We start from the raw sequence: 26,321 nt of genomic DNA on the forward strand, positions 1-26,321 counted from the left end.
TATAGTGACACACAACTCCACCCCATACCCTCTCCCTGACTCTGGGCAACCACTAATCTGTTCTTCATTACTACAGTTTTTCATCTCAAAAATGTTATATAAATGGGATCATACTGTATGTAATTTTGGGGGATTGGCTTTTTTCACTCAGTAAAATTCTCTGGAGATTCATCCAGATCGTTGCATATATTCATAGTTCATTCCTTTTCACTGCTGAGTAATATTCCATGGTATGGATGTATCACAATTTGTTAACCATTACCTACTGAAGAACATTTGGGCTGTTTCCAGTTTTTGGCAATTATGAATGAAGCTGCTATAAACATTCATATATATATATATGTTTTAGTGAATATAATTTTTAATTTATCTAAGATAGAGGTCCATGACTGATATTGCTGAGTCATATGGTAGTTACATGTTTAGTTTTATAAGAAACTGACAGACTGTTTTCCAAATTGGCTATACCATTTTACATTTCTCACCAACAGTGTATGTGTGTGTGATCCAGTTTCTCCACATGGTCACCATCATTTGGTGTGATCACTTTTTTTTTTTAGCCATTCTGATAGGTGTGCAGTGATATCACATTGTGGTTTTAATTAACATTTCCCTAATGGCTAATAATGTTGAACATCTTTTCATGTGCTTATCTACCATGTGTATACTATTCTCTTTGGTGAACTGTCTGTCCTTGTCCCAGAAAAAAAAAAGCATCCCAAATAGGAATGGGTTCTTTTCACATAGGAATTTGAGTAATATCAGTGGATAACAAAGTTTTACAAAAGAAAGAAATGCTGTTCAACCAGGATCTTTTTATTGGCTATCTGCTAGGACAGAACCATAACATTAATTCTTACTTAACCCAGTGAAGGTGTTTCTGTGGAGAATCTGGAAAATAGAATCCAGGAACAATGCTTGGCTTTTTGATAACTTGACTGTAGAGAGAATTGAGAGAGTACAAATGAATGAAGAGATAAGAGAGCTTTTGGTAAGTATTAGATTCTGTCATTTCATGAACACGTTTTCTAGCGAGTACCAGTAGTGCAGATATTTTATATCCTTGGTATGCTTTTGATATATTTAAATATCATTTGTGGCCTTGTTTTACGGGTCATAGTTGTATACTCACCCAGATAGAGAGCCATCTACTTCAGCGCAGGCAGGGTAACAGAATTACCTGCAGGCAGAACTATTACTCTCCTCCAAGAAGAGCTTGAATCAAAAACCTGCAATGACTATCCACTGCCTAATAAATCAAGACCAAATTCCTAAATACCTTTTCAAGGTCAACAAAACCCTAACCTACCTTTTCTGCCCTATCTCCTGCTACTCCTCCTCTTGCGCTCTCAACAAACTGAAATAATGTTTCCTAAATCCCCTCTGCTCTTTCCTGACTCTGAGCTTTTGTTTCTGCTATATCCTTTACTGAAATATCTTCTCTCACCATTGGTACCTATAAAAATCCCACCTATCCCTCAAGGCCCTGCTCAGACAGACGTTGCTTTCTCCATGAAATCTCCCCTAATTTCTTAAGTCAAAAGCAAACATTCCCGCCTCTATACTCACACAGGACTTTGTACCCCTTCCCAGCACCCAGCTCTCTGACCACTCTTTTGTTTAAATGCCCTGCCATTGCAATAACATAGATGAATCTCAAATGCATTTTACTAAGTGAAAGAAGTCAGACACAAAAAAACTACATACTGAGTGATTCCATTTATATGACATTCTAGAAAAGGCAAAACCATAGGGACAGAAAACAGATGAAGGGTTGCCAAGGGTTAAGGAGGCGGGGGGCTTTGACTATAAAGGCATAGTGTGTGGAATTTTGGGGGTGATGAAACTATTCTATATCTTGATTGTGGTAGTGGCTACATGACTACACATTGAATATTTGTCAAAATTTATGGAACTGTACACTAAAAATAGAAGTTTATTGTATGTAAATTATACCTTAACAAACACAGTAGAAAAAAATTCATACCAGCTAGCCAGCAAACTAACCAGCCTGCCCTCCAGTTCTTGCCGTCCACTTACTGTTTTTCAAATGTACTCTAATGTGCCAGGCTAAGAGCAGGGGCTACAAAGAAGAAAAATACATGGTCCCTCCTCTCAAGGAACTCAGTCTCTGACGGAGGAGATATGTAAGTAAATAAATGCAGCATAGCATGGAAGATACTATATATAATACACATATATGTCAGACACAGTGGAGGTATAAAGGAGACAGTGGTCAGATGGACCTAGATTGTTGAGATCCTAGCCATCCAAGCTTAGAAATCTCTATTCTGTTCAATATACAGTGAGAAATGACATAATCATAGCTATGTTTTCGAAAGTATAAATGGCAGTAATATGAAGGATGACTTGGAGTGAGGGAGAGACTAAAAGCAGGGAAATCAATTAGAAGGCTATTTGCAATAATCTGAGAGAAAATTAATATCACTTCTCTTCCCCATTAGTAGGCAATTGAGATTAGACTAGGCTTTCAACTAAAGCTTGTATTGCTTATAATCTAGATTCACATAGGCAAAAACAAAGAGAGGGCTCACAAAATTTTCCTTGGTACAATTTACCCCCAGTAGACTAAGATACTAAATGGAGGGACCTTGTTGCAACTATCATAAGACTTTGTAGATATTAGAAGCTCTAAAAAATGTTTATTATTCTAATGAATAAATTAGAGAATGTGTGAATTTTCTTTTAAATCACCGAAACTCCAAAAGAGAAAATTATAAGTCCTGTATGCCCAGTGATGCTTATTGCTTATCATTTTTTGTATGTCAGACGGCCCAGAGGGTCAAGGTTAGTAAAAAAAATTTTTTTGCCTAAATTCAAATACTGACTGCAGTTATCAGGTGGGATAGTCTAGCACATTTTTTTCCCAGAAAGTCTGTTTCTTCTTTGCTTGTTCACTGCTACATAACACAACTTGCAGTGACAGGGCTAAGATTCTGTTTTAAAAAAAGGCTGGATAAGAGCAGGCGTTATAAATCTACTTTGTTCCAGTATACTACCCTTAAGCAATTGACTGTTCCATCTGTCTCGGAACTTGAAAACCTCTGCTGAAAATGCCTTATGAGGGGCATAACTGAAGGCACCGATATAAGACAGCCTGGTTCTTGGAATGTGTGTGCTGAAAAGTTTTCATCCTGCCTTGAATCCAAACAAACAGAAGGTCCTAAAACCAGCAGGGTGTTGAGCCCTAAACACCTTGTAAGGCCCAAACACATGCTCTCATCGGGTCTCTAAATACCTCAACCATCAACCGCCTCAGCAAAACGAAGACATTTAATGAACTGGTGGGATTATTGAAGGTAAAGTTGACGAACCTCTTCTTCAAACAAACAGGAGCTTCAGGCTTTCAATGTCTGCTCCCTCTCTCTTTCCCCCCCACCCCACAAAAAGCAAACATTGCTGAGCCACTTCATTGCCTCTGCTAAAAGGCTTTCTGTGGCTCCAGAGCTGACAGCATCTAGAATATAAAGCAGTTGTTGACTTCTGTGTCCAAACTAGTTTGCTGGGAAGGACCTGAAGTATACTGATCCTATCTGCACACAAAGTTACATAGAGACAACTTAGAAAAGAGTATACCCACCCTCCGCTAATTGGAAGTTTGGCAGCTAAGGGAGAAGTGATTTTATGGATTCCTGAGTGTGCTGTGGTTCAATGGATCTGGACATTTTTTCCTTTTGATGATTCCATTAGTGTTTTTCCTCATTAAAGTTCCCATACTTTATACTGCATGATTTGTGGTGAAGTCAAACCAAAGTAATTTTTGTAACCATAAAATACCCTTTTGGGTTTTTTTGTTTGCTTTTTGTTTTTTTAAAATTTATTTATTTTATTTATTTTTATTTTTGGCTGCATTGGGTCTTCATTGCTGCGTGTGGGCTTCCTCTAGTTGCGGAGAGCGGGGGCTACTCTTCCTTGTGGTGCGCGGGCCTCTCATTGCGGTGGCTTCTGTTGTTCCGGAGCACGGGCTCTAGGCATGCGGGCTTCAGTAGTTGTGGCTCGTGGGCTCTAGAGCGCAGGCTCAGTAGCTGCGGCGCGCGGGCTTAGTTGCTCCGCGACATGTGGGATCTTCCCGGACCGGGGCTCAAACCCGTGTCCCCTGCATTGGCAGACGGATTCTTCACCACTGCGCCACCAGGGAAGCCCATAAAATACCCTATTGTTGAAGGCCTGCTTGTCTCTTGCCCGTTTCCTGCGACCAACATAACCATGACACATCTAATTCTGGTGTGACAGAACTTAATTACTATGTGAATCATGAGTGGGAGGCCAGCTAATTTCAGTTGTCTCAACTGTGTGCTAGTACCTGGTCACTTATTGCCAGATACTTCTTTACTCCAAGTTTTTGATCGATTTTGAGCCCTGGCCAGCAGCAACGAATCCTAATGCATATAGTTGGCAGCTGTGAATTTTTGACTTTGCCCCTTGGAATACAAAGGCTGCCTTTGCCCACACTCAGGCTGACTGTAGCTTCTAAAGAGTAAATCTTGGGACTTCTCGAGTGGCACAGTGGTTAGGAATCCGCCTGCCAATGTAGGGGACACAGGTTTGATCCCTGGTCTGGGAAGATCCCACATGCCTCAGAGCAACTAAGCCTGTGTGCCACAGCTACTGAGCCTGCTCTCTAGAGCCCCTGAGACACAACTACTGAGCCCACATGCTGCAACTACTGAAGCCCGCCCGCCTGGAGCCTGTGCTCCGCAACAAGAGAAGCCACTGCAATGAGAAGCCCACGCACCGCAATGAAGAGTAGCCCCCGCTCGCCATAACTAGAGAAAGCCTACGCGCAGCAACAAAGACCCAACACAGCCAAAAAATAAATAAAATTTAAGAAAATAATAAATAAAATAAAGTTTCTACTCTTAAAAAAAAAAAGAGTATACCTTGGCCTCAGTAGGTGATTGTGATTATGTGCTACAATATAACTATGTTTATTCTTTTCAAATTAAATTTATTTATTTAATTTTGGCTGCGTTGGGTCTTCGTTGCTGCGCGTGGGCTTTCTCTAGTTGCGGCAAGCGAGGGCTACTCTTTGTTGCAGTGCGTGGGCTTCTCATTGCTGTGGCTTCTCTTGTTGCAGAGCATGGGCTCTAGGCGTGCGGACTTCAGTAGTTGCGGCACGTGGGCTCAGTAGTTGTGGCTCACGGGCTCTAGAGCGCAGGCTCAGTAGTTGTGGCGCAGGAGCTTAGTTGCTCTGCGGTATGTGGGATCTTCCTGGACCAGGGCTCGAACCCGTGTCCCCTGCATTGGCAGACGGATTCTCAACCACTGCGCCACCAAGGAAGCCCACTATGTTTATTCTTAAACTGCTTTTCAGAAGCCCCAGCTTTACTAGGAATTATCAAATTAGGCTCCTATTGGAAAGGAATCCCATTCTGTCTGTAGGCTAAAAAAAAAAAAGCTTACTGCCCACGTGCATTTTAAAGAACTTAACCTCTCCCTAATTTAGTAAACTGATCTTATCCATGCCTGCGAGGCCCACTCCCTTCTACAGCGATTCTGTCATTTGTCCTAGGCAGTGGCAAAATCATAGATATTTATTTTAGCTACACTAGCTGATTTGGTAGGCTTTAATCTGAAGGAACACTAAGTGGTTCAAAATATATCTGCACAATTTTTCATTATTATTATCCCTATTTTGTAGCTGAGAGAGAAGAAAGAGAAACTTCCTCGGTGTCACATAACCAGTCAATGGAAAAGTTAAAAATAACAACAGAGACTGGAATGAGGGAGTTCTGTGGATCTAGTCTACTGGATAGCACAAACGGATTGGAAGTAAACCTCAAATACGTGGCCATATCTGTAGGGCACAATTCATTAAAAACTTTTTTTTTCCCATTTTCCCCAAGCAATTGTTTTTCTTTCTTTTAATATACATAAATCTCTTGTGGACACAGATTTAATTCTTTGGAAGTCTTCATCTTACTAGAAACCTAAAAAAAAAAAAAGGAGAGAGGAGACTGCATGAGAACAGATTAATTTCCCAAGTAGGTTGTCCTGATACTGCAGGCGAGGGTAAAAATCACTCATGTCCATCTTTCCCTCCAAGCACCTCCCCTGCCCAACTTTCCCCTGGAGCCATTGCTGCCCTCCCATGCCTTGGGCCCTTCCCCACTCTTATCCCTTTTTAGCAATCTGAGATCCCCTCAATCATCTCCCCAAACTCACTGATAGCTAATCTGATCCCTCAATAGCAATCAACTTGACACAGCTTAAATTTTCTGCATTACCCTTATCAGTACAATTCCTTTCTGTACCAGTTTTCATCAGTGGACAGAAAACACCCTTTCCACACATAACACATGTTCAGGCATTCCACTCCACACATGCATGGGAGCGAGTGTGTACAACTGAAGATGTAGACATTTATAAATGATGATGAAGCACTTGACAAAATGTACTTTCATAATCTCCGTTATCTAGGACTTCCAGGGCTGCTCAGCAAGAAATCAGGGCGTCCTGGTGAGGGGTTCTTAGTAGGTTAAATGTGTTACCATATCTGGTTGAAAAACACCGAATCTTTCCACCTTGTAATAATATCCTCAGTACGTATGTGGAGAGGTAGTACAGCAGAGTGAAAATGGTATAGAATTTGGAGTCAGATATACTCCCATGTGAATTCCAACTCTGCCACTTACTAGCTGTGTGACCTTTGGCAACATACTTCACCTTTCTGAGCCTCATTTTCCTCATCTGAAAATAATGGGCTTTTATTACTTGTTGTAAGAATTAAATGATATAATTAATACATGTACAGTGTCTGGCACATAGTAAGTTCTCAATAAATATGTTTCCTTCCTACCTCTGCTTTGGAAGGTAGTGTTATAAGGAGTGGAATGTTGCATAAGGAGAAGAGTGTAGTTTTGTACTAAGATGTCGGGTCAAATCCTAATCCAATCATTAGGTTATTCCCTAATGGGTGCCCTCAGCAAGTTACTTAACCTGAGCGCACGTTGCTTCTTCTGTAAGATGTAGCATATAATACTTATCTCATGGGTGTAAAGTATCTGGCCCCTAGCAGGTTCTCAATGGTAGCTATTTCTGTTACAGGTATAAGACTGTTCTTAGTTTCAGATATAGCACACCTACTGTTGTAAAGCCCCTCTCTGAAATTCTGTCTTTTCTTCGAGTGCATGAAATCTTTGTTTAAAAAAATCCCGTTTTCTAATGGTTGTATACCCACTTGAGCTGACTGAGGTTTACCTGCATTTGCAAGTAACAGTATAGTATTTGAAAGTATACTGCAGTATCACATTTGGGGCTTTTTGTTCTGTTTTGTTTGGCTGCTCTCTCTCTCCACACCACCATCATCTTCTTCTTGCTATCCAAGGGGCAACTGCCTCGAGTGGAAATTTGTTGCCATTCATTCTCTACACCTATATTGTCCAGCTGTGTGGCCACATCATTGCTTTGATGCCAGGACACTAGCTGTCTCAGATGGTGATTTACCATTTATTTAATGGTAAGAAGCCAGATGTGGTGTCTCATTTCCTGCAGACATATTAAAGGCTGAACACTATGGCCCATCTCTGCACCGCTGCAGAAACTCAGTATGATCGGAAACTTAATCGGCCATGGTGCTACCCTGCTGTTGCTTCTGCAGGATGCTGCTCTGTTTACCAGTTCATCATTAGATAGTGCACTGCTTAGGGCAGCTTTCAGTTCAGTGTTGCTGATATAAATATTTGGCAAGGCTAGCCTTTGTGGTACGATTTGAGAAATTCAAAAAGCCTCCTGGCCCAAATATATCTCTGTCACTGGTCACAGTGCCTGAAATGCATGCAAGAAACATTTCACATGAACTTTCCTTCTTGGGTATAAGGCAATGTTAGAATGCAAATACCACTCTCTAGAGGGAAGATACTGAGTCATTATCGGCTATTAATACTCAGAGTCAGAAGTGCATTGGAATCCTGATTCTGTTACTAGCTATATGAGCTTAGGGGGTTGCTAATTCTCTCTGAGCCAGTTTCCTCTTCTGAAAATGGGGATAATAATGGATGGTTGTGAGAATTTAATGAGATAATGCATGTAAAGAACACAGTAAATGCTCAATGAACAATAGCTGTTATTAGCCTTAGGGACAGCAGGGCCCCGAAGGAATACATTTAGGACTGGTAAATTTGGTTTGAGGGTCAGGACTAAGGTGAAGTCTGGTACCAGGAAACTGCTCAAAGCAAAGGCCCTGGTGGAGTGGTGATATTACAGCCGGGGAATAGCATGGAAACTCTGGGGACCTGGGGTTGGAAGAGTTGGGCGGAAGGAAGAGGGAAGACTGAAGCAAAATCACACTGCATTTCCATGAACCTTCCAATAAGAAAAGCGCAGTACTACTCAGGATGCGATGCTTTGTGAGGTAGTAAGCTCTGACACTGGGAGTGTTCAAGCAGAGGCTGAGTGCTGGCTACCCTCAGGATACTCAGGGCTTCTCAAACTTATATTTGCAGACAAATCACCTGGGAATCTTGTTTAAATGCAGGTTCTGATTCAGCAAGTCTGGGTGGGACCTGAGATTCTTCACTTCTCATGAGCTTGCTGACAATGCTGATGCTTCCGATCAACAGATCTCATCCTTAGTAGCAAGGCTCTGTTGCAGTTTGAAGAGAAATCGCAGTGAGACAGAGGGATATGGTTAGGGAAAGCCAGAGAGTTACCCAGACAAGGCTCCATAAAGTAGGAGCACTCTGATGCAGTCATGATCTACAGTCTGGTTCTTAGCTTTGTAAGCTTTGAAATTTGATTGGTAGTATAAGCAGAGCCTGGGCTCCTGGGGACTGACTCACAATTAACCAAACTCACGAGACCAGTATATAAGCCAGAATGCCAACTGATTAATTTATAATGAGAAGTATAACTTCCAGTGGAACAGATACTAGTGTTTGCTGATCAGAGAATTACCTCCCTGTAGGCATATTTACAGGAGGAGCTAAATGATGAAAAGAAGGTTGCTTGGTGAGGAGGGACTCATAGCAAGGGGAGTTCATAGGATGATTTTAATGGTTCATGTCATCAAGCTATGATAGTCTGATACCTTCATCTCCACTACTGGTCTAGACCTCCAGAATAGTGCTGAGGGTGTTAGCCTCCGTATCAGTCTCTCTGCCTCCTGTCTTGCCCTCATACAATCCAGATGATCTATGTAAGCCTAGGTCTGATAATATCATTTGTTTGATCCACTGATTTCAATATAAATTCACAATCTAAGCTCATCATTACAAAAAGTTTAAAATATAGAGAAAAGTTGAAAAATATTACAGTGAGCACCTATATACCCACCACCTAGATTCAACAATTGTTATCATTTTGCCATATTTACTTTATGTATCTGTGTGTGCACATGTGCATTGAGCCCACACTCTTTAACATAGGTTTCTAAACTCTTCATGTTCTGGCATAACCCACTTGACCTGCTTCACTCCCCTTGGCTCCCCCTTTGCTCCCCCAGACATGCCTAACTATTGAATGTTAGTTCCCTGAATGTTTGCTGGTCTTCTCATGTATTGCCTATTGCCTATGCCTGAATATCCTTACTTTCTTTTTTCTTGATTAGCTCTATTTGTTCATAAAGAGAGCCACGCCCATGTTGCCATAGCACCCTATACTCTTCTCAGTGATAACATGTATTATACTATACTGTTATTGTGTGTTTGCCTCTTTGACTTTCCTACTAAACTATGAACTCCTTGAGGGCAGGGACTGTTTCATTTGTCTCTGTATACCTGCACCTCTCAAGTGTCTTGCGCTTAGTAGGTGTTCAGTAATCAGAAAATCCAACTGCCTGCCGGACAGTTCTACCTAGTTACATCATGGGTACCTTGAATTCAACTTGTCTAAACTGAACTCATTTCTCCTCCTACCCACTCTACACATTTAAAACCCTCCTCCTAATTAAATGCCATTCAGTCTTCCAAGCCAAAAGCCTCAGAGCAATCCCTAACTCTTCCCTCTCATTCATCCTCCAAACAAGTCCTGTTGATTCTATATCCAAAATACATTACCAATCTGTCCATTTCTCTTTATCTCCACTACCAATTTAGTCCAAGCCACCTTCATTTCTCACCTGGAGCACTGCCAACAATCCTCTATCTGGGATCCCTGCTTCTACTCTTGTCTCCTCCAATTTTTATTCACAGAGAAGCATAATGATCACTAAAATTCAGATCTGATTTTAGTACTCCCTGCTTAAACCCTGATTATATTACTCCTTGCTTTTGGATCAAGTCCAAACTCCTTAGCTTTACCCAAAGGACTCTCAAGAACTGACCCCTTTGTCCCTCTATAACTTTATCTCTTGTACTCTGGGTTCCAAACACTTGGTGTTTATAGAGCCTGTAGTACCTGTTGTTTCTCAACATTTTCAGTTTCATGCCTCAGTGCCTTTTCTTGTATTGTTCTCTGTCTAGAAAGGTTAACACTCTCAAAGTCAGCACAGGTGTAACCTCCTCTGGGAAGCTTTTTCTTACTTCCCAGTCTGGGTTAGTTCCTCTTCTCTAACACCCACTACTGCCCTATGCATACCTCTAGTGTAGCTCTTATACTATATACATCAGCACTCTCTCTATATATATATTACAATTATCAGCTTGTTTGTCTCATCAAAGGTAACTTACAAGCTTTTTGAGAGCAGAGTTAATGTCTTATTTTGTTTTAACCCAATGCTTAGCCCATGATTGGCATATAGTAGATTGCAATAAATATTTAAGAAAGAATGAATATTAACAAATGTCTCTCCAAACTTCATTTTTGTAAATACCTTATAAAAGATCTCTTTTCTTTTAAACACATTGTTTCTTCAAAGTACAACATACTTGATTGTCATGCAGGTTTTATATGTATATATTTTCTGCTGCGCTGCGCGGCATGTGGGATCTTAGTTCCCCGACCAAGGATCAAACCCACACCCCCTGCACTGGAAGTGTGGAGTCTTAACCACTGGACTGCCAGGGAAGTCCCAATCATGCAGGTAATATTGATTGAATATTGAGTGTTCTTCACCAGCAATTTCAGACAATTTCTGGAACTGTACCATTTCTTTTTTTTATATAAATTTATTTATTTTTGGCTATGTTGGGTCTTCATTGCTGCGTGCGGGCTTTCTCTAGTTGCAGCGAGCAGGGGCTACTCTTCGTTGCAGTGCACGGGCTTCTCATTGTGGTGGCTTCTCTTGTTGCGGAGCACGGGCTCTAGGCACGTGGGCTTCAGTAGTTGTGGCATGTGGGCTCAGTAGTTGTGGCTTGCGGGCTCTAGAGCACAGGCTCAGTAGTTGTGGCGCACGGGCTTAGTTGCTCTGCGGCATGTGGGATCTTCCCAGACCAGGACTCGAACCCGTGTCCCCTGCATTGGCAGGCGGATTCTTAACCACTACGCCACCAGGGAAGTCCCGTACCATTTCTTTAGATGACAGATGCTACCCTTTTATTTTCCCCTAGGTAATTTTTATCTAAGAGATTAACATCATCAGTAGTTGGGGGGTGCCATGCTATTGGTCCCATACACCTCCCTTGACCTCTAAAGTCCCTTGCAACACCTACGATTCATGTTTCACAAAATTGCCCATTTATTTGGATTCTAGGTGCTCTTTGGTTATGGTGTTAATTTTCCTCTAGGTTTCTCTCAAGCCATAAGAGCATCACGTGCAGGATTGTCCCATGCTTAATCTTTGCAAATAATATTGATTAAGTAAATGTTGGGTCAGGGGAGTGGAATGATTGATTAGGAATTTAACAAATGTTGGGCTGGATAAAGTAAATTATATTTATTTGAACTGAAAAAAATGGCTAAAAGTGAACATCCTGAACATTACTTTCTCTGATTATTACCTCAAAGTAACAACCTTAATATTATTTTAAAAGTATTGGGTCCCTGAATCTGTTTAATAATAATAGTATTTAACAGATATAATTTTTACACTCTGCTAAGCACTGTTCTAAGTGCTTTACATGTATGAACTCATTTAATCATCTGGACTACTCTATGATGTAGGTACTATTATTATCCCCATTTTACAGATGATGAGGAAACTGTGGCACAGAGAAGTAATTTCCCCAAGGGCAAAAGTTACCCATAACTGTCAGACACCAGAAGTATTAATTCAGTTTAATCCATGCATATTTATTGAGCACCTACTAAATGTAATAACTGACAGGGTAGATAAAAATTGTACACTTAAAGTAAGGAGAAATCTTAACGCAATAGTGCTGTGAGTGAATTGTCAAGGTGAGTCAGGCTCTTTTTTAGTTAGTGGGAGATGGAGAAAGATTATGTAGTTAAGGTCATGAATGGCGCAGACATATCTGTTTGGGTAAGTCTGGTTTGCGGAAAATGGAAGAAAAGAGGCTTAGTTTTGAGGAGTATGAAAATGGTCATTCTTTTTTGAGGGCTAAGATTACTTTTAGAAGGGGCGTCTGATGCAGTATATTTAGTATGAGGTAAGGGTAAGAAGGAAATACATAGGTATGACGCTTGTTTAGAGAAGGAAAGGAAAAAGTTTAAAAAAAAAAAAAGGCAATGCGCTCTTCCGCCCCCCCCCCCCTTAGAGAATTAGTAAATAGCCTGCTTAAGCACCACCCACCTACCCAAATTCTCTGGACGGCAAGTCAGACCTTTCAGATCTGCGCTTTTTAGAAGTACTTTCGCATTCTGGCACCTTAAGCCAGAAATGCCCCGCAGGCAAACGTTGCGAGGGAAAAATATATTCTTGCAATTCAAAACGGACTCGAATCCTACCAACCAGCGTTTCTGTTCGCTGATTCCATAGTTCCTCGCCTGTCCATTTTTCATACAACGACTTGACACACCTGACCACACAGCCTCCGATCCTATTCTAAAGCCTGCCCATCCTGTTACCCTTTTAAAAGGCGGATCCCGCAGTGTCCTTTCCTCCCTCCCAGCCGCCTCCACCCCCAGTCGGCTGGGCGGAGCTTCACGCTAAAGCCCCGGAGCCCGACGCGGCCAAGGCAGTAGCGGAGAGGACTGGAGCCCCGAAGAGCTGCATCTGCGGCAACATCTCCAGCGACGTTACGTGCCTGTCGGCTTCGACCCAGCCCGCCGCGCGTGCCAGTCTCTCCCCGCCCCCTCCCCACCTGGCGCGCACCTGGCCAAGGCCGGGGTCCCGCCGAGAGCCGGGAAGGCGCGTGCCAGGGGCCCTAGGGAACCGCAGAGCGCGCGCGCCATGGGGCCGCCGCCCGGGGCCGGGGTCTCCTGCCGCGGTGGCTGCGGCTTTTCCCGATTGCTGGCCTGGTGCTTCCTGCTGGCTCTGAGTCCGCAAGCCCCCGGTTCCCGGGGAGCCGAAGCAGTGTGGACCGCGTACCTCAACGTGTCCTGGCGGGTTCCGCACACCGGAGTGAACCGCACCGTGTGGGAGCTGAGCGAAGAGGGCGTGTACGGCCAGGATTCGCCGCTCGAGCCGGTGGCTGGGGTCCTGGTACCGCCCGACGGACCAGGGGCGCTGAACGCCTGTAACCCGCACACGAATTTCACGGTGCCCACGGTCCCGGGGGACTGGGGCAGCAGCGTGCAAGTCTCTTGGTTGGCCCTCATCCAGCGCGGCGGGGGTTGCACCTTCGCAGACAAGATCCATCTGGCTTACGAGAGAGGGGCGTCTGGAGCCGTCATCTTTAACTTCCCGGGGACCCGCAATGAGGTCATCCCCATGTCTCACCCGGGTGAGTGCGGCTACCGAATTGCGCGCCATCAAACCCCTGCCAAGGCCATTTTCCCTTATTTTCCTCAGTGTACTCTTCCCCCTATCCCCTTGCTCCGAAGGAAAACGAGTGTCCTTTCTGTCCCCATCGAGTGAGGGCAGGGTCCTCTCTTCCCCGAGATTCACCCTGCGTCGGGGGGTTGGGCGGAAAAATCCTTTAGAATTTGCCTCTCTGGTGGAAAAGGGTAAAAACAGAGTGAGGAGGCTGGCAACTCGAGAAGGACTGTTTGGGCTCTTTGCGTCGTCTTTTCCTGCTGTTTCACGAGGGTGGTTTGCATTGGGTTAATTGGTTGGTGGTGGGCATTGGCTTTGAAATGACTGGGAAGAAGCCTGCCTGGAAATCCCTTCCTCAGTCTTGTCCTGATTAACAGCCTCAGGCCCGCAGCAGATTTTTTCCCTCCTCTCTCACTGTTTTCTCTGCATGTTTCCTAGTATCAGGTACAAGATTGTGTTACTGTGCCCTGTTAACCTCATTCCAGTTTTGGTGGAAACTTTGCTCAGCTGTCGGGTTCTTCTCTGCCCAGGGGTCTCAGGTCCCAAGTGATTTTTGGTATCAGTGCTTTCCTTTGCATTTGAAAAAATCTGATTTAGGATATAGAGTGGCAAAACAGGTGATTAGTGTTATTAAAGAAGAAGAGGTTTATGCATGAGGCTAGCAAAGGCCTAGACTTTGGAAAATGTAATCCAGGTAGGTCTTAAATTTGTGCAGATGAGGTGGATTACTGTTTCTCCCTCTTCAGTTATCCTTCCAGAAACCTTCTCCCTATTTGTGATTAGGTATCCATACCATATGTACATAGTGATCCTAGGCCCCAAAAGACAAAGAAGAAAAATTGGGGGAGAAAAAGGCAGAGACACGTAATAGTAATAGCAGTATATCATAGTTGTTGAGAGCTGGGCCTCAAGTCAGACCTTGGTTAAATTCCGGCTCCATTGCTTACTAGTCCTGTGACCTTGAGCAACTTATTTGAAGTCTAGCCTGGATTCCCTCCTCAAATGGGAAAGAACTAAGAATGAACCACTCCTACAGGTTTGCCTTGAGGATGAAATGAAATAACGATGGTAAAGAGTTTATAACACATCATCCTCTGTAAAGGTTAGGTGGTAGGATCAGCTTTTCAGAGTTGTTGGAGAGATGAATCTGCTTGTTTAGCTACTGGAGATTCTGTGTTTTTCCTAAAACAGTATGTCTGGCCCTGCCTAGAGAGCACTTGCACTGAGTGGCTGGGTGGTATAATGGAAAGAACACTGAACTGGAACTTAGGAGATTTTAGCTCTTTTAGTCCCTTCTCTGCCTCTACCAGCTTCACAACCTTGTACAAGTTACTCACTGGTCAAATGATAGTATAGAGGCAGGAGGAGGAAGCCAGGTTGGCAGATCGTGACAAAAAATGAACTAGATGAACTCCCTTCCAGCTCTAAAATGCTGTGATTCTTAGATTTTATATTGATTAAAGAAAGCAACTGCATCTCTTTTGGTTGATAATTCGTTGATTAGAATGAAATTACTTTTTAAAGGCTGATAGAAACAAAGAATAAGGACTTGATGTATTTTAAAGTCCTTACATTTCAATTGGCTACCTAAATGCAAGGGTTTGACTTTGCTTCCTCCCAATGAGATTCATTTGCACAGATGATTTGGAATTGAAGAGTACTCTTTAGTTAGAGAATTCCAATTTAGACTGCTTTCATCCTACTTCTGTTAAGTATATAAGCTTATATTTATCTGATAGTTTTAGGGGACAATAAAATTAATTTTGTTGAGCTCCCACTATGTGCCAGGCACTCTACATACATCTTACTTATTCTTTATTGAGAGACAGTATGGTGTACTAGGAAAAGCAAACGCATTGTAGTCAAGAATGAGAATCAAATTCTGGATTTACCACACAATAGCTTTGTGTCCTTGGTCAGATTATTTAACATTACTGAGTCTCAGTTTTCAGAAAAGTGTTTTGATACTTTAAAAATGTAATTTAAAAATGTATTATTATCTGAGATGCTGACTCTAGCAATGTTACACTTAGGCTAACTAGCTAAAGGAACTAGCTAGTTACTTGAGGAATGGAATCGCGTTTCTTCCTTGAACTCCTGGAGAAACTACTTTTCAACACAGGGGAAAAATCACTTTGCATTTCATCCACATATGTTGTTAAATATTTGTTTGCAGAGTGCTGTGTTGTTTGCTTTGCTCATTCCTGAGAGTAATCCCAGGATTTGTTGTAATCTCTGGTCAAAAACGATTTCTCTTGGATCTTAGTGGCAAAGAGGTAGGACTGAAGTTTATGTGCTGATTAACAATATATATTGCCATGAATTCTACAAGGGCCACCAAATGTGGAAAAGCCATTGCTGTGGTCTTTGTTTACAAAACCTTTCTTCACCCCCTCTCACAGGGGCCTATGCTTGAATTGTCTGTCCTTTGTTGGAGTTCGTGTTGATCATCCACACCCACCTATCACAGTCCTGCGACCATGAAGACCCATTTGTTTCAAGTAACAGAACTAACAGAACAGTAGCTTTAAAACTTTTGTGTATTGGAGAGAAACTCCACTATCTAAGTGCAATCGATTAGGAAAATCAGGCTATTTTTTTAAAAAAATCAGGCTGTTTTTATGGATACCAAATTTTCCCAAAGGGTAGCTGTAGGCTTGCAGCAACCCATGCCGTTTATTTCTGTATATTATCTTCCAGAAAATCCTGATTCACACAGATAAAAAATTTTAAATGACAGATTTTTATTAACAGATGATCCTGCAGTCTCTGGATATTTTTCATTCAAATTGATCCAGAAGCTGGGAATAAAATGCAGAGAAAATTTTGGTTTCACAGTTTAATCACTATTCATGTCTTATTTAAATATGAAAATCAGATAAGAAGCAGCCAAAACAGAGTAAGCACTAAAGCTGTCTAAAATGTATGGCTGTCACGATGAGACACGTTATGCATGTTCTTGTTATTGCACAACTAACTAGTCTCCTTTCGCCAAGCAGATGAGCCTGAGCCTTGCATGCTTTCTAATTGAGCACAGCCCACGGGTTGAAGTGGTGTCAGTACTTCCTTACACAATTTTCCTTGAGTCAACATGTGCAAGCATGAATTTATTGAAAGACCTGTGCAAAGCTTCCACTTTCATAATCCATGACGCATTTACAAGAACTTGAAACATATTCAGAGGGATGGCAGGAGAAGCATTATTCCTGAGGGCTGTAAAAAAGTGAATGAACCAAGCCATTTAAGTTAATGATTTGGTGGTCTTCCCTGGGATAGAGTTTGCTATATAAAACAGTTGCTTGTATACATTGTTGAAAGACCTCTTAGAGTGTATTAAGAAGATGGCCTCTGCCAGGTTTTTTTTTTTTAGGTTTTCTTTTTTTTATTGAAGTATACTTGATTTACAATGTTGTGTTAATTTCAGGTGTATAGCACAGTGATTCAGTTATATATATACATATATAGATTCTTTTCCCTCATAGGTTATTGTAAAATATTGAGTATAGTTCCGTGTGCTATACAGTAGGTCCTTGTTGGTTATATGTTTTATATATAGTAGTGTGTATATGTTAATCCCAAACCCCCTCCCTCTACCACTTAATATTTTTAAAATCGTAGGCCAGTATTTTACTTCTCTAAGTCTCAGTTTTCTCCTGTGTAAGATGGGCATATTAAAAAACTTACCTGATAAGGGATTAAATGAGATACTACAGATAAAGTGTTTAGCATAGAGCCTGACATTTAGGAAGCTACTATAATTTTTCTTTGTTACAGTTAAGATAGTTAAATGTATTTTGGAAAATGAAAAGTGATTTGTATGTTTGTGGTATACAATTTGAAAATGAATAGCCTAGAGTACTTCAAGGTCCATATTACCTGACATCTGACTGTAACCCTTTAGGAATAAGTTGAGTAGACTGACTGTTTTACCAGAAAATGATCTTTTGGCCCACCTATGTTTGTCATTCTTTTCTCAAGTAACTGCTTCTCCCTCAAGTAACCAATCTTCTTCCCATTCACAAAGGACTTTGGAATAGGATTTTCCACTGATTTATTACCACCCTATCCCTTCTCACCACTTGACATTTAGTTTTTATTCTTTGTTGGGTTTTTTGTTGTTGTTGGCTGTTTTTTTTTTTTTTTTTTTGCCCCCTAGTAAGTTGGCATCAAAAAGAACCTTTTTTAGTAGAATGATAGGCTCAAAAGAAGTTGAGAAGAGATTGGGTGGTGATGATTTACCAACGTAAAATACCATTCCAGAATCTGTTCCACGTGCATCCTTTTTGATCTCTCTGCAGTACTGTATTTGATATTGTTGACCACTCCTTTGAAACTCTTTCCTAAGCAGTCTCTTGCTTCTCTTGCCTCTCTTTTGTTTCATTTATGTTATTTTATTAACATATGCACCTCATACCTTTTCTTCCTTGCATTCATACCCAGGCCCCCAACACTCTCCCTCCAGTAAATATCTGCCACGTCCAGTTGCTTCCATCACTTTCAGTCTTCTCACATATGTTCCCTTCTCCCTCACAATTGTTTTTACACTGCTTTCAGTTCCTGTGTCTTCTCATGGGAACAAATACTTAGCCTCCTAATTGGTCTCCCTGCCTCCAGTCACTTCTCCCCTTCGGTTCTTCCTCCACGTGACCACCAGAACACAGCTCTGGTCACACATACGCCATTGCTCAAAAGCCCATTACTTATAAATTTGAGACTATGTTTCTCAGCATGGCGTATAAGACTCTTAATGATCTAGTCCCAACCTACTTGTGAAGCTTTATGTATTTCTTGTCTCCTATTGATCCCTAAACATGTTCTCTACCCTTTCCCATTATCATTCCTTTGCTCGTACTTCTGCTTTTGCCTACGTACCCTTTTCTTACCAGCTCTGTTGGTCAAAACCTTACCCATCCTTCAAAACCCAGCACAGATGCCTCCTCATCTTTGAAGCTTTTCGTAATTCCTTCTTTTCCTCTTCCCACCACAGCCCCCGCACCAAAAACAAAATAATCTCTTCTCTTATCTCCCGTAGAACTCCATCTCTTATAATACTTTCTCCATTTTGCTGGTAGTTTTTTGTTTATATATTTTACCTTCCTACTGGATCGTAATCATTTTAATGTTTTATTATTGTCATATTCCCCATAGGAACCTTTATACTTTATGTGCTCTGGAAATGCTTGTTGAGTGGCCTTAAATACACAACAATGCCAGAGGGTCATATGATTCCCTAGAAAAATATGTAACAGAAGGGGATTGAAATTCAATTCATAGAACATTTATCAAGGGTCTACTGTATGCTAAGTACTGTGCTTCTTGCCTGAAAATAAGGAGGACTAAGATTGTACAAATACTTCAAGATTGCAAACGCCCTAATTTTTATGTTGGTCACCATCGTGTGCCAGTTTATGGGTTTTTAATGGCAAAATGACCTAGGTAACAAAGAAATAGTGACAGTGAGTATTTACATTGAACTTTCCCTGTTCTATTTTTTCTTTGATGTTTTAAAACTTTGATTTACACCATTCAACGTATGTCTCCAATTAAAGTGCTTCCAGTGAACATGTTGATGAATGTGGAATTCCATAACATAAAAACCTTACAAAAATATAGCCTGATCGGTGAATTGTTTTTCTAAGTACATAAAGAACTATTTCCCCCAGTCCATGGAAGATGTGTGTTGTCTCATATAGAATGCCACATTTAGTCTCTGTTCTCAGGCTTAAATGGAGGAAATAGAGGAGAGTACCAAAGATATTTTCTAAGTTATTTTATGATTATAAACTTAACCATGCGTCTTGCAGAAAACTTGGAAAATACAGAAAAGTATAAAACTAAAAATAAAAGCTACGTATAATTCCACAATGCAGAGATGGTACCGTTAATATTCCTTCTAGTCTCTTTTTCCATGTACCCTACTTTTATCATAATGGTTATTTTTTCATGAATATTAATGTAGTATTAAGAAAATACAGACAATTTAAAGGAAAACACAAAAAGCCATAAATATAACCATTTTAGCATTTGGGTTTTTTTTTTGTCATTTGCTTCCTTTGCTCTGCATATATATTATTTAAAGAATTATAATTATATACTGTATATACAGTTTTGCATCCTGCTTATTATTGTAAGCATTTTCCCATGTAATTAAAAATAGAGAGGGGGTTCTCTTGTAAGCTGAAGATGGTGGTCATTGACTGGAGGGGTGGGAATTGAGCTTCTCTTCCATTAACCAGCAGAAAGGAAGTGCAGAAATGGCGACGGGGAGGGGTGTGAATTGGAACATTTAAAACAAAAATATGCCCCATAGAGCTTTACATAAAAATATACTTACTAGCCATAAATATGATCTGGTCTAACCCATGTTCATTGCCTATTGTGTGTGGCCTTGGTGTTTTGAAAGGTTTGATCACCATTTGTACCTTAGTTCCTCTTCTCCTATAGTATTCCTATAGGTGATGTCTTTGTTACAAATGAGGTTTGCACCCAGTTTCCTTGTTGCTTGGTTAAGTAGCACCTCATTGGCTAAAATGGCCTTTCTTATTCATGATGACCACTGAACTGTAAACTATTGTTGGGGTTTTCCCCAAAGTTTACTTGATAGGGTACCACAAATACTGCCTAGGGGTGAATAAATTTTTGTATATGTAAATTTCATCAAAGAATAATGTACATACCAAATAGGTACAGAAATAATTAACGTATAGCTCAGTGAATTTTCACAAAGCAAGCACACCTGTGTAACCAGCACCTGGCTCAAGAAGCAGAACAGTACCAGAACCCCAGAAGACTACCTTGCGCCCCAAGACGAAGAATCTTTGAAGCAGCACAATTGTCAACTTTGTCTCCTGAGGAAATGACTTCTTGCAGCATGTGGTAGGAGCCCAGTCACCTACAGAAACAAATCCTTCACTGTATTGGAGCTAGTTAACTGTGGTGATCCTCAGCTACACACTGTAGGGAGTTATTTCCAAGCACAGAATACACGCACTTTTAAAAAATAATTAATTAATTAATTAATTAATTAATTTTGGCTGCATTGGGTCTTCGTTGCTGAGCGCGGGCTTTCTCTAGTTGCGGCGAGCGGGGGCTACTCTTCATTGCAGTGCGTGGGCTTCTCACTGTGGTGGCTTCTCTTGTTGTAGAGCACGGGCTCCAGATGCGCGGGCTTCAGTAGTCGTGGCACGTGGGCTCAGTAGTTGTGGCGCATGGGCTCAGTAGTTGTGGCTTGCGGGCTCTAGAGCACAGGCTCAGTAGTTGTGGCACACGGGCTTAGTTGCTCTGAGGCATGTGGAATCTTCCCGGACCAGGGATCAAACCCATGTCCCCTGCATTGGCAGGTGGATTCTTTTTTTAAGTGATCTTTTTATTTTTATTTATTTATTTATTTTTAACATCTTTATTGGAGTATAATTGCTTTACAATGGTGTGTTAGTTTCTGCTTTATAACGGAGTGAATCAGCTATACATATACATATATCCCCATATCTCTTCCCTCTTGTGTCTCCCTCCCTCCCACCCTCCCTATCCCACCCCTCTAGGTGGTCACAAAGCACCGAGCTGATCTCCCTGTGCTATGCGGCTGCTTCCCACTAGCTATCGGTTTTACGTTTGGTAGTGTATATATGTCCATGCCACTCTCTCACTTTGTCACAGTTTACCCGTCCCCCTCCCCGTGTCCTCAGGTCCATTCTCTATTAGGTCTGTGTCTTTATTCCCATCCTGCCCCTAGGTTCTTCATGACTGTTTTTTTTTTTTTTTTAGATTCCATATATATGTGTTAGCATATGGTATTTGTTTTTCTCTTTCTGACTTACTTCACTCTGTATGACTGACTCTAGGTCCATCCACCTCACTACAAATAACTCAATTTCGCTTCTTTTATGGCTGAGTAATATTCCATTGTATATATATATGCCACATCTTCTTTATCCATTCATCTGTTGATGGACACTTAGGTTGCTTCCATGTCCTGGCTATTGTAAATAGAGCTGCAGTGAACATTGTGGTACATGACTCTTTTTGAATTACGGTTTTCTCAGGGTATATGCCCAGTAGTGGGATTGCTGGGTCATATGGTAGTTCTATTTTTAGTTTCTTAAGGAACCTCCATACTGTTTTCCATAGTGGCTGTATCAATTTACATTCCCACCAACAGTGCAGGAGGGTTCCCTTTTCTCCACAGGCAGGTGGATTCTTAACCACTGCACCACCGAGGAAGTCCCCATGGACTTTTTGACACAGTTATTAAGCCAGTTTAGAGTTGCCACATTTTGCTGTTAACACCCCACTTTGGAGCCCTATGGGCAAAGCAGAGCACAAGGACTCTTTTGTTATTTTTCCATTTCTTGTTCTGTCTTTTTCAGCTGTATGTATGTATGTCTTTCTAGATATCATGACAATATAATTATTGCTTGAATTTACCCATAGGCTTGTTACAATATTGATTTCTTCCGAAAAGAAAGTTTGGTGATTCATGCCTGACTTGATGGAGGCTGTGGGTTCAGAACCTAGTCGTGCTTTACTTGGTTTTAATGCTTGAATGCTCAAGTTAGATACAAATCAGTGATTTTGAGTTTAACCCTATTTATTTTGACCTTTTTTATTTTTAAAGTATTTGTTTATTTATTTATTTATGGCTGTGTTGGGTCTTCGTTTCTGTGCGAGGGCTTTCTTTAGTTGCGGCAAGTGGGGGCCACTCTTCATCGCGGTGCGCGGGCCTCTCACTATCGCGGCCTCTCTTGTTGCGGAGCACAGGCTCCAGACGCGCAGGCTCAGCAATTGTGGCTCACGGGCCCAGCTGCTCCGCGGCATGTGGGATCTTCCCAGACCAGGGCTCGAACCCGTGTCCCCTGCATTGGCAGGCAGATTCTTAACCACTGCGCCACCAGGGAAGCCCTGACCTTTTTTGAAAGAAGATGGTGCTTGAACTCACTTGGGGTATGTGTGTATGTTTCCCTCAAGATATTAATCATTATCATTTTAGATAAAATGTTGAAGTAGCTTAGTTAAATGCTGCCTGCAACTAAAAAGTCTTAGCTTTTGAAAGGAAAATACACCAAAATGTTAACCTTGGTTATATCTGGTTGGTGGAATTATAGGTGATTATTGTTCTTGTCATTATTATTTGTCTGTATTTTCTGAATTTCCTATAATGAATATGTTTTATACTTGTAATCAGAAAAAATCAGGTATTTTAAAAAATCCAAAATACTCCTATAGTGTTGATAAATCCTAAAGAAAGCGTTAATAATGTGACCTTCGCAACAACAGGAACGAAGCATACCTTATAATAGAAATGATTTACTGACTATTATGAGAATTTAAAGAAGAATTACTTTGGTCTTTTGAATATATCTAACTCACATAATTGTTAGTGTGGTCCTTTCTTGTTAACACTAACTGGTTTCTTCATATGTAAAATGAGCCTTGAACACTACAGAACTTTAAAGAATGACTTTTTCTATTTTAATATGGAATATTTCTCTTCTCTTCCTTTTGTATCACGATTGGTGTTTTTTTTCTTTCCCCCCTTACACATAACTCACCTTTCTTGGTTTGGTTGTTTGTTTGTTTGTTTCCCATAAGAGGCCTGCTTCCCTTCACTAGCCCCCTTCAATATCTATTCTATTCAATACTTTTAAGATTAGTGCTAAATTTAACAACTTAGGAAGAAGAATCCAATATATTGGCAGTTTTAACCCATGACACACTGAGTTCATCTGATGACAATAGCTTTTGTCATCCTAGAAAAGAGGAAGAGATTTCGTGAGAATAAGGGCAGAGGAGAATCATGGTGTTCTTATTTTACACTTCATTAATGATATGCAGAACATACAAGCTCAATCAAAATTGCATTTAACACATCATTAAAATTGAATTGCAGATCTTCCTCAACTTATGATGGGGTTACTTCCTGATAAACCAATCATAAGTTGAAAATATTGTAAGTCGAGAATGCATTTAATACACCTTAACCTACCTAACATCATAGCTTAGCTTGGCCTACCTTAAACGTGCTCAGAACATTTATATTAGCCTACAGTTGGGCCTATTTGATAGTAAAGTATTGAATATCTCATGTAGTTCATTGAACACTGTACTGAAAGTGAAAAACAGAATGGTTGTCTGGGTACAGAATGGTGGTAAGTGTATTGGTCACGTGGCTGACTGCTACTGCCCAGCATCATGAGAGAGTATCATACCACACATATCGTAAGTCAAACCATCATAAGTTGGGGACCTTCTGTACTTGTTTTCAAAATTGGCATTTCCCTTGAAATACTATTGTGCTATGTGAAACTCCACAAGTTGGTGGTTTGCACAAGAAACTGTCAAATTCAAGGGTAGCTTCTGTACCACTTCTTTTTCTCTTAGGGTACATTTTGTGTCCTACTTTTATACCCACTTCCTTTGCCTTTCATAGCTTAATTAATTGTACCTTAGATATTCCCCCCACCTCTCTCTCTCGCTGAACCCCATCTTCCTTTTCAAAAAAATTTGAGCTTCTTTCTATGTGATGCCATTTCTTTTGAAGTGAAATTAAACATTATAAGCAGCCAGTGCTTTCAATATCTAATGACCTTGAATGTGTCCATAACTCAGTCCCACAGTCTCCACAGAAACTTCCCATTAACCATGTAATCCTCCTGATTAAATATGCATTTTTCTTATGTCCCACTATTTAAGATATTTAAGATATTTTAAGATATTTTAAGTGTTTTTTGTTTTGTTTGTTTGTTTGTTTTTTCCTTTAAGTATTTCCGTGATTTTTTTCTGAGAAGTTTTATTACAAATATGGGTTAAATAATAATTTTTATTTGCTTTGAAGTTTTTAGTCCTCCAAGCATTTCACATGGAAATAATCTGTGGGCTCATTTGGGAGCTCAAACACTGTTTACCAACATTGCTATGGGAAAATGTATTGTCTCTAGTTCCAAACAACTCATTTACAAATGAATATTTTTTAAATTTTTTTTAAATTTTTAACATCTTTATTGGACTATAATTGCTTTACAATGTTGTGTTAGTTTCTGCTGTATAACAAGGTGAATCAGCTATACGTATACATATATCCCCATATCTCCTCCCTCTTGCGTCTCCCTCCCTCCCACCCTCCCTATCCCACCCCTCTAGGTGGTCACAAAGCACCAAGCTGATCTCCCTGTGCTATGCGGCTGCTTCCCACTAGCTATCTATTTTACATTTGGTAGTGTATATATGTCCGTGCCACTCTCTCACTTTGTCCCAGCTTACCCTTCCCCCTCCCCGTATCCTCAAGTCCATTCTCTATTAGGTCTGTGTCTTTATTCCCGTCTTGCCCCTAGGTTCTTCATGCAGCTCAACATCAAAAAAACAAACAACCCAATCCAAAAATGGGCAGAAGATCTAAATAGACATTTCTCCAAAGAAGATATAGAGATTGCCAACAAACACATGAAAGAATGCTCAACATCATTAATCATTAGAGAAATGCAAATCAAAACTACAATGAGATATCATCTCACACTGGTCAGAATGGCCATCATCAAAAAATCTACAAACAAAACAAAACAAAAATCTACAAACAATAAATGCTGGAGAGGGTATGGAGAAAAGGGAACCCTCTTGCACTGTTGGTGGGAATGTAAATTGATACAGCCACTATGGAGAAGGGTATGGAGGTTCCTGACAAATTAATTTTTGAAACACAACCCGTCAGTGTTTCTGTTGTGGTTACTGTTCGTAATGATAGCTCCATTAAGTATAGTTTATTATGTTTTCCCCAATCATGCTGGTTTAGAGAGTTTTCTCTACTTATTCAGTTTCTTTGTAATGTTGACCAAATCTGTACCTCACCTTTTCCATGTGTTTCACCTTAAGGGCTCCACATTTTGTTTTCCTAACCTATGATGATCCCAGAAGTTGGCTTATTTTAATAGGGTTTGTAATGTTCCCAAAAGTTTTAAGAACATAATTTTGACTTGTGGCTTAGCCATTAACAGATTTCCAAGTCAGTACATCTTTTCTCATTTTAGAGGATTTCAACAGTCATTCACATGAAGGCTAGAAAAGTGTGATTATATTGAGTGAGGTTTTCATTCATAGATCTACAAGCAACCTATACTTAACACAGTTCCAAAGTGCTTTGAGTTGTAGGAGTGTTTCAAATTTTGGTTTTCTACCACCATCATTTCATCTTGGCAAGACAAGCAGGATGTGTAAAAGAAACTGAAACTGGCCCGTGCAAAAGCACCAGTCACCTCTCTTGCCCTAGCCCTCAACTCTCCACCCATCTTGCTGCTCCTATCTGGCTGATGCCTTTTGGTTGAACTGGCAAACAAGACAAGGAAATTGACTTACCTTGAGTAACCTGATTAAAAGCTAAGAGATTATCCTTTGATGGTAAGGAAAGCTACATGATTGCTCTATTTTTATTTCAACCTATTGTACCAAAGGTGAATGTGTTCCATTTGAAATTGGGAGGTAGCATATTACAATGGAAAAACAGGTGTCCTTGAGTCAGACTGCTTTTCTTGAATTCCAGCCCTGCCGATTAATAAATATATGATCTTGGGCAAGTTGTTGACCTGGACTTATCTTGATCATAAAAGGGGGGATAATAATG

The 26,321-nt window shown here is 40.7% G+C and overlaps 1 protein-coding gene across 2 annotated transcripts in view; it reads left to right on the top strand.

Annotated features, from left to right (window-relative positions):
* Positions 1–26,321, top strand: part of RNF128 (ring finger protein 128) — a 100,174-nt gene that overhangs the window by 27,027 nt on the left and 46,826 nt on the right. Inside the window, exon 1 of one of the 2 annotated variants that reach the window (XM_068533297.1) lies at positions 12,994–13,682. The exons of the other annotated variant lie outside the window; for it this stretch is intronic. Coding sequence (XP_068389398.1) covers positions 13,190–13,682 — 493 coding nt within the window. The 5' untranslated portion in view covers positions 12,994–13,189. Of the gene's footprint in view, positions 1–12,993; positions 13,683–26,321 lie in introns of those variants that run through there. 2 annotated transcript variants of the gene reach the window in all.

The sequence above is a fragment of the Eschrichtius robustus genome, chromosome X (assembly GCF_028021215.1).
Source record: "Eschrichtius robustus isolate mEscRob2 chromosome X, mEscRob2.pri, whole genome shotgun sequence".
In the NCBI taxonomy this organism is placed as follows: domain Eukaryota; kingdom Metazoa; phylum Chordata; class Mammalia; order Artiodactyla; family Eschrichtiidae; genus Eschrichtius; species Eschrichtius robustus.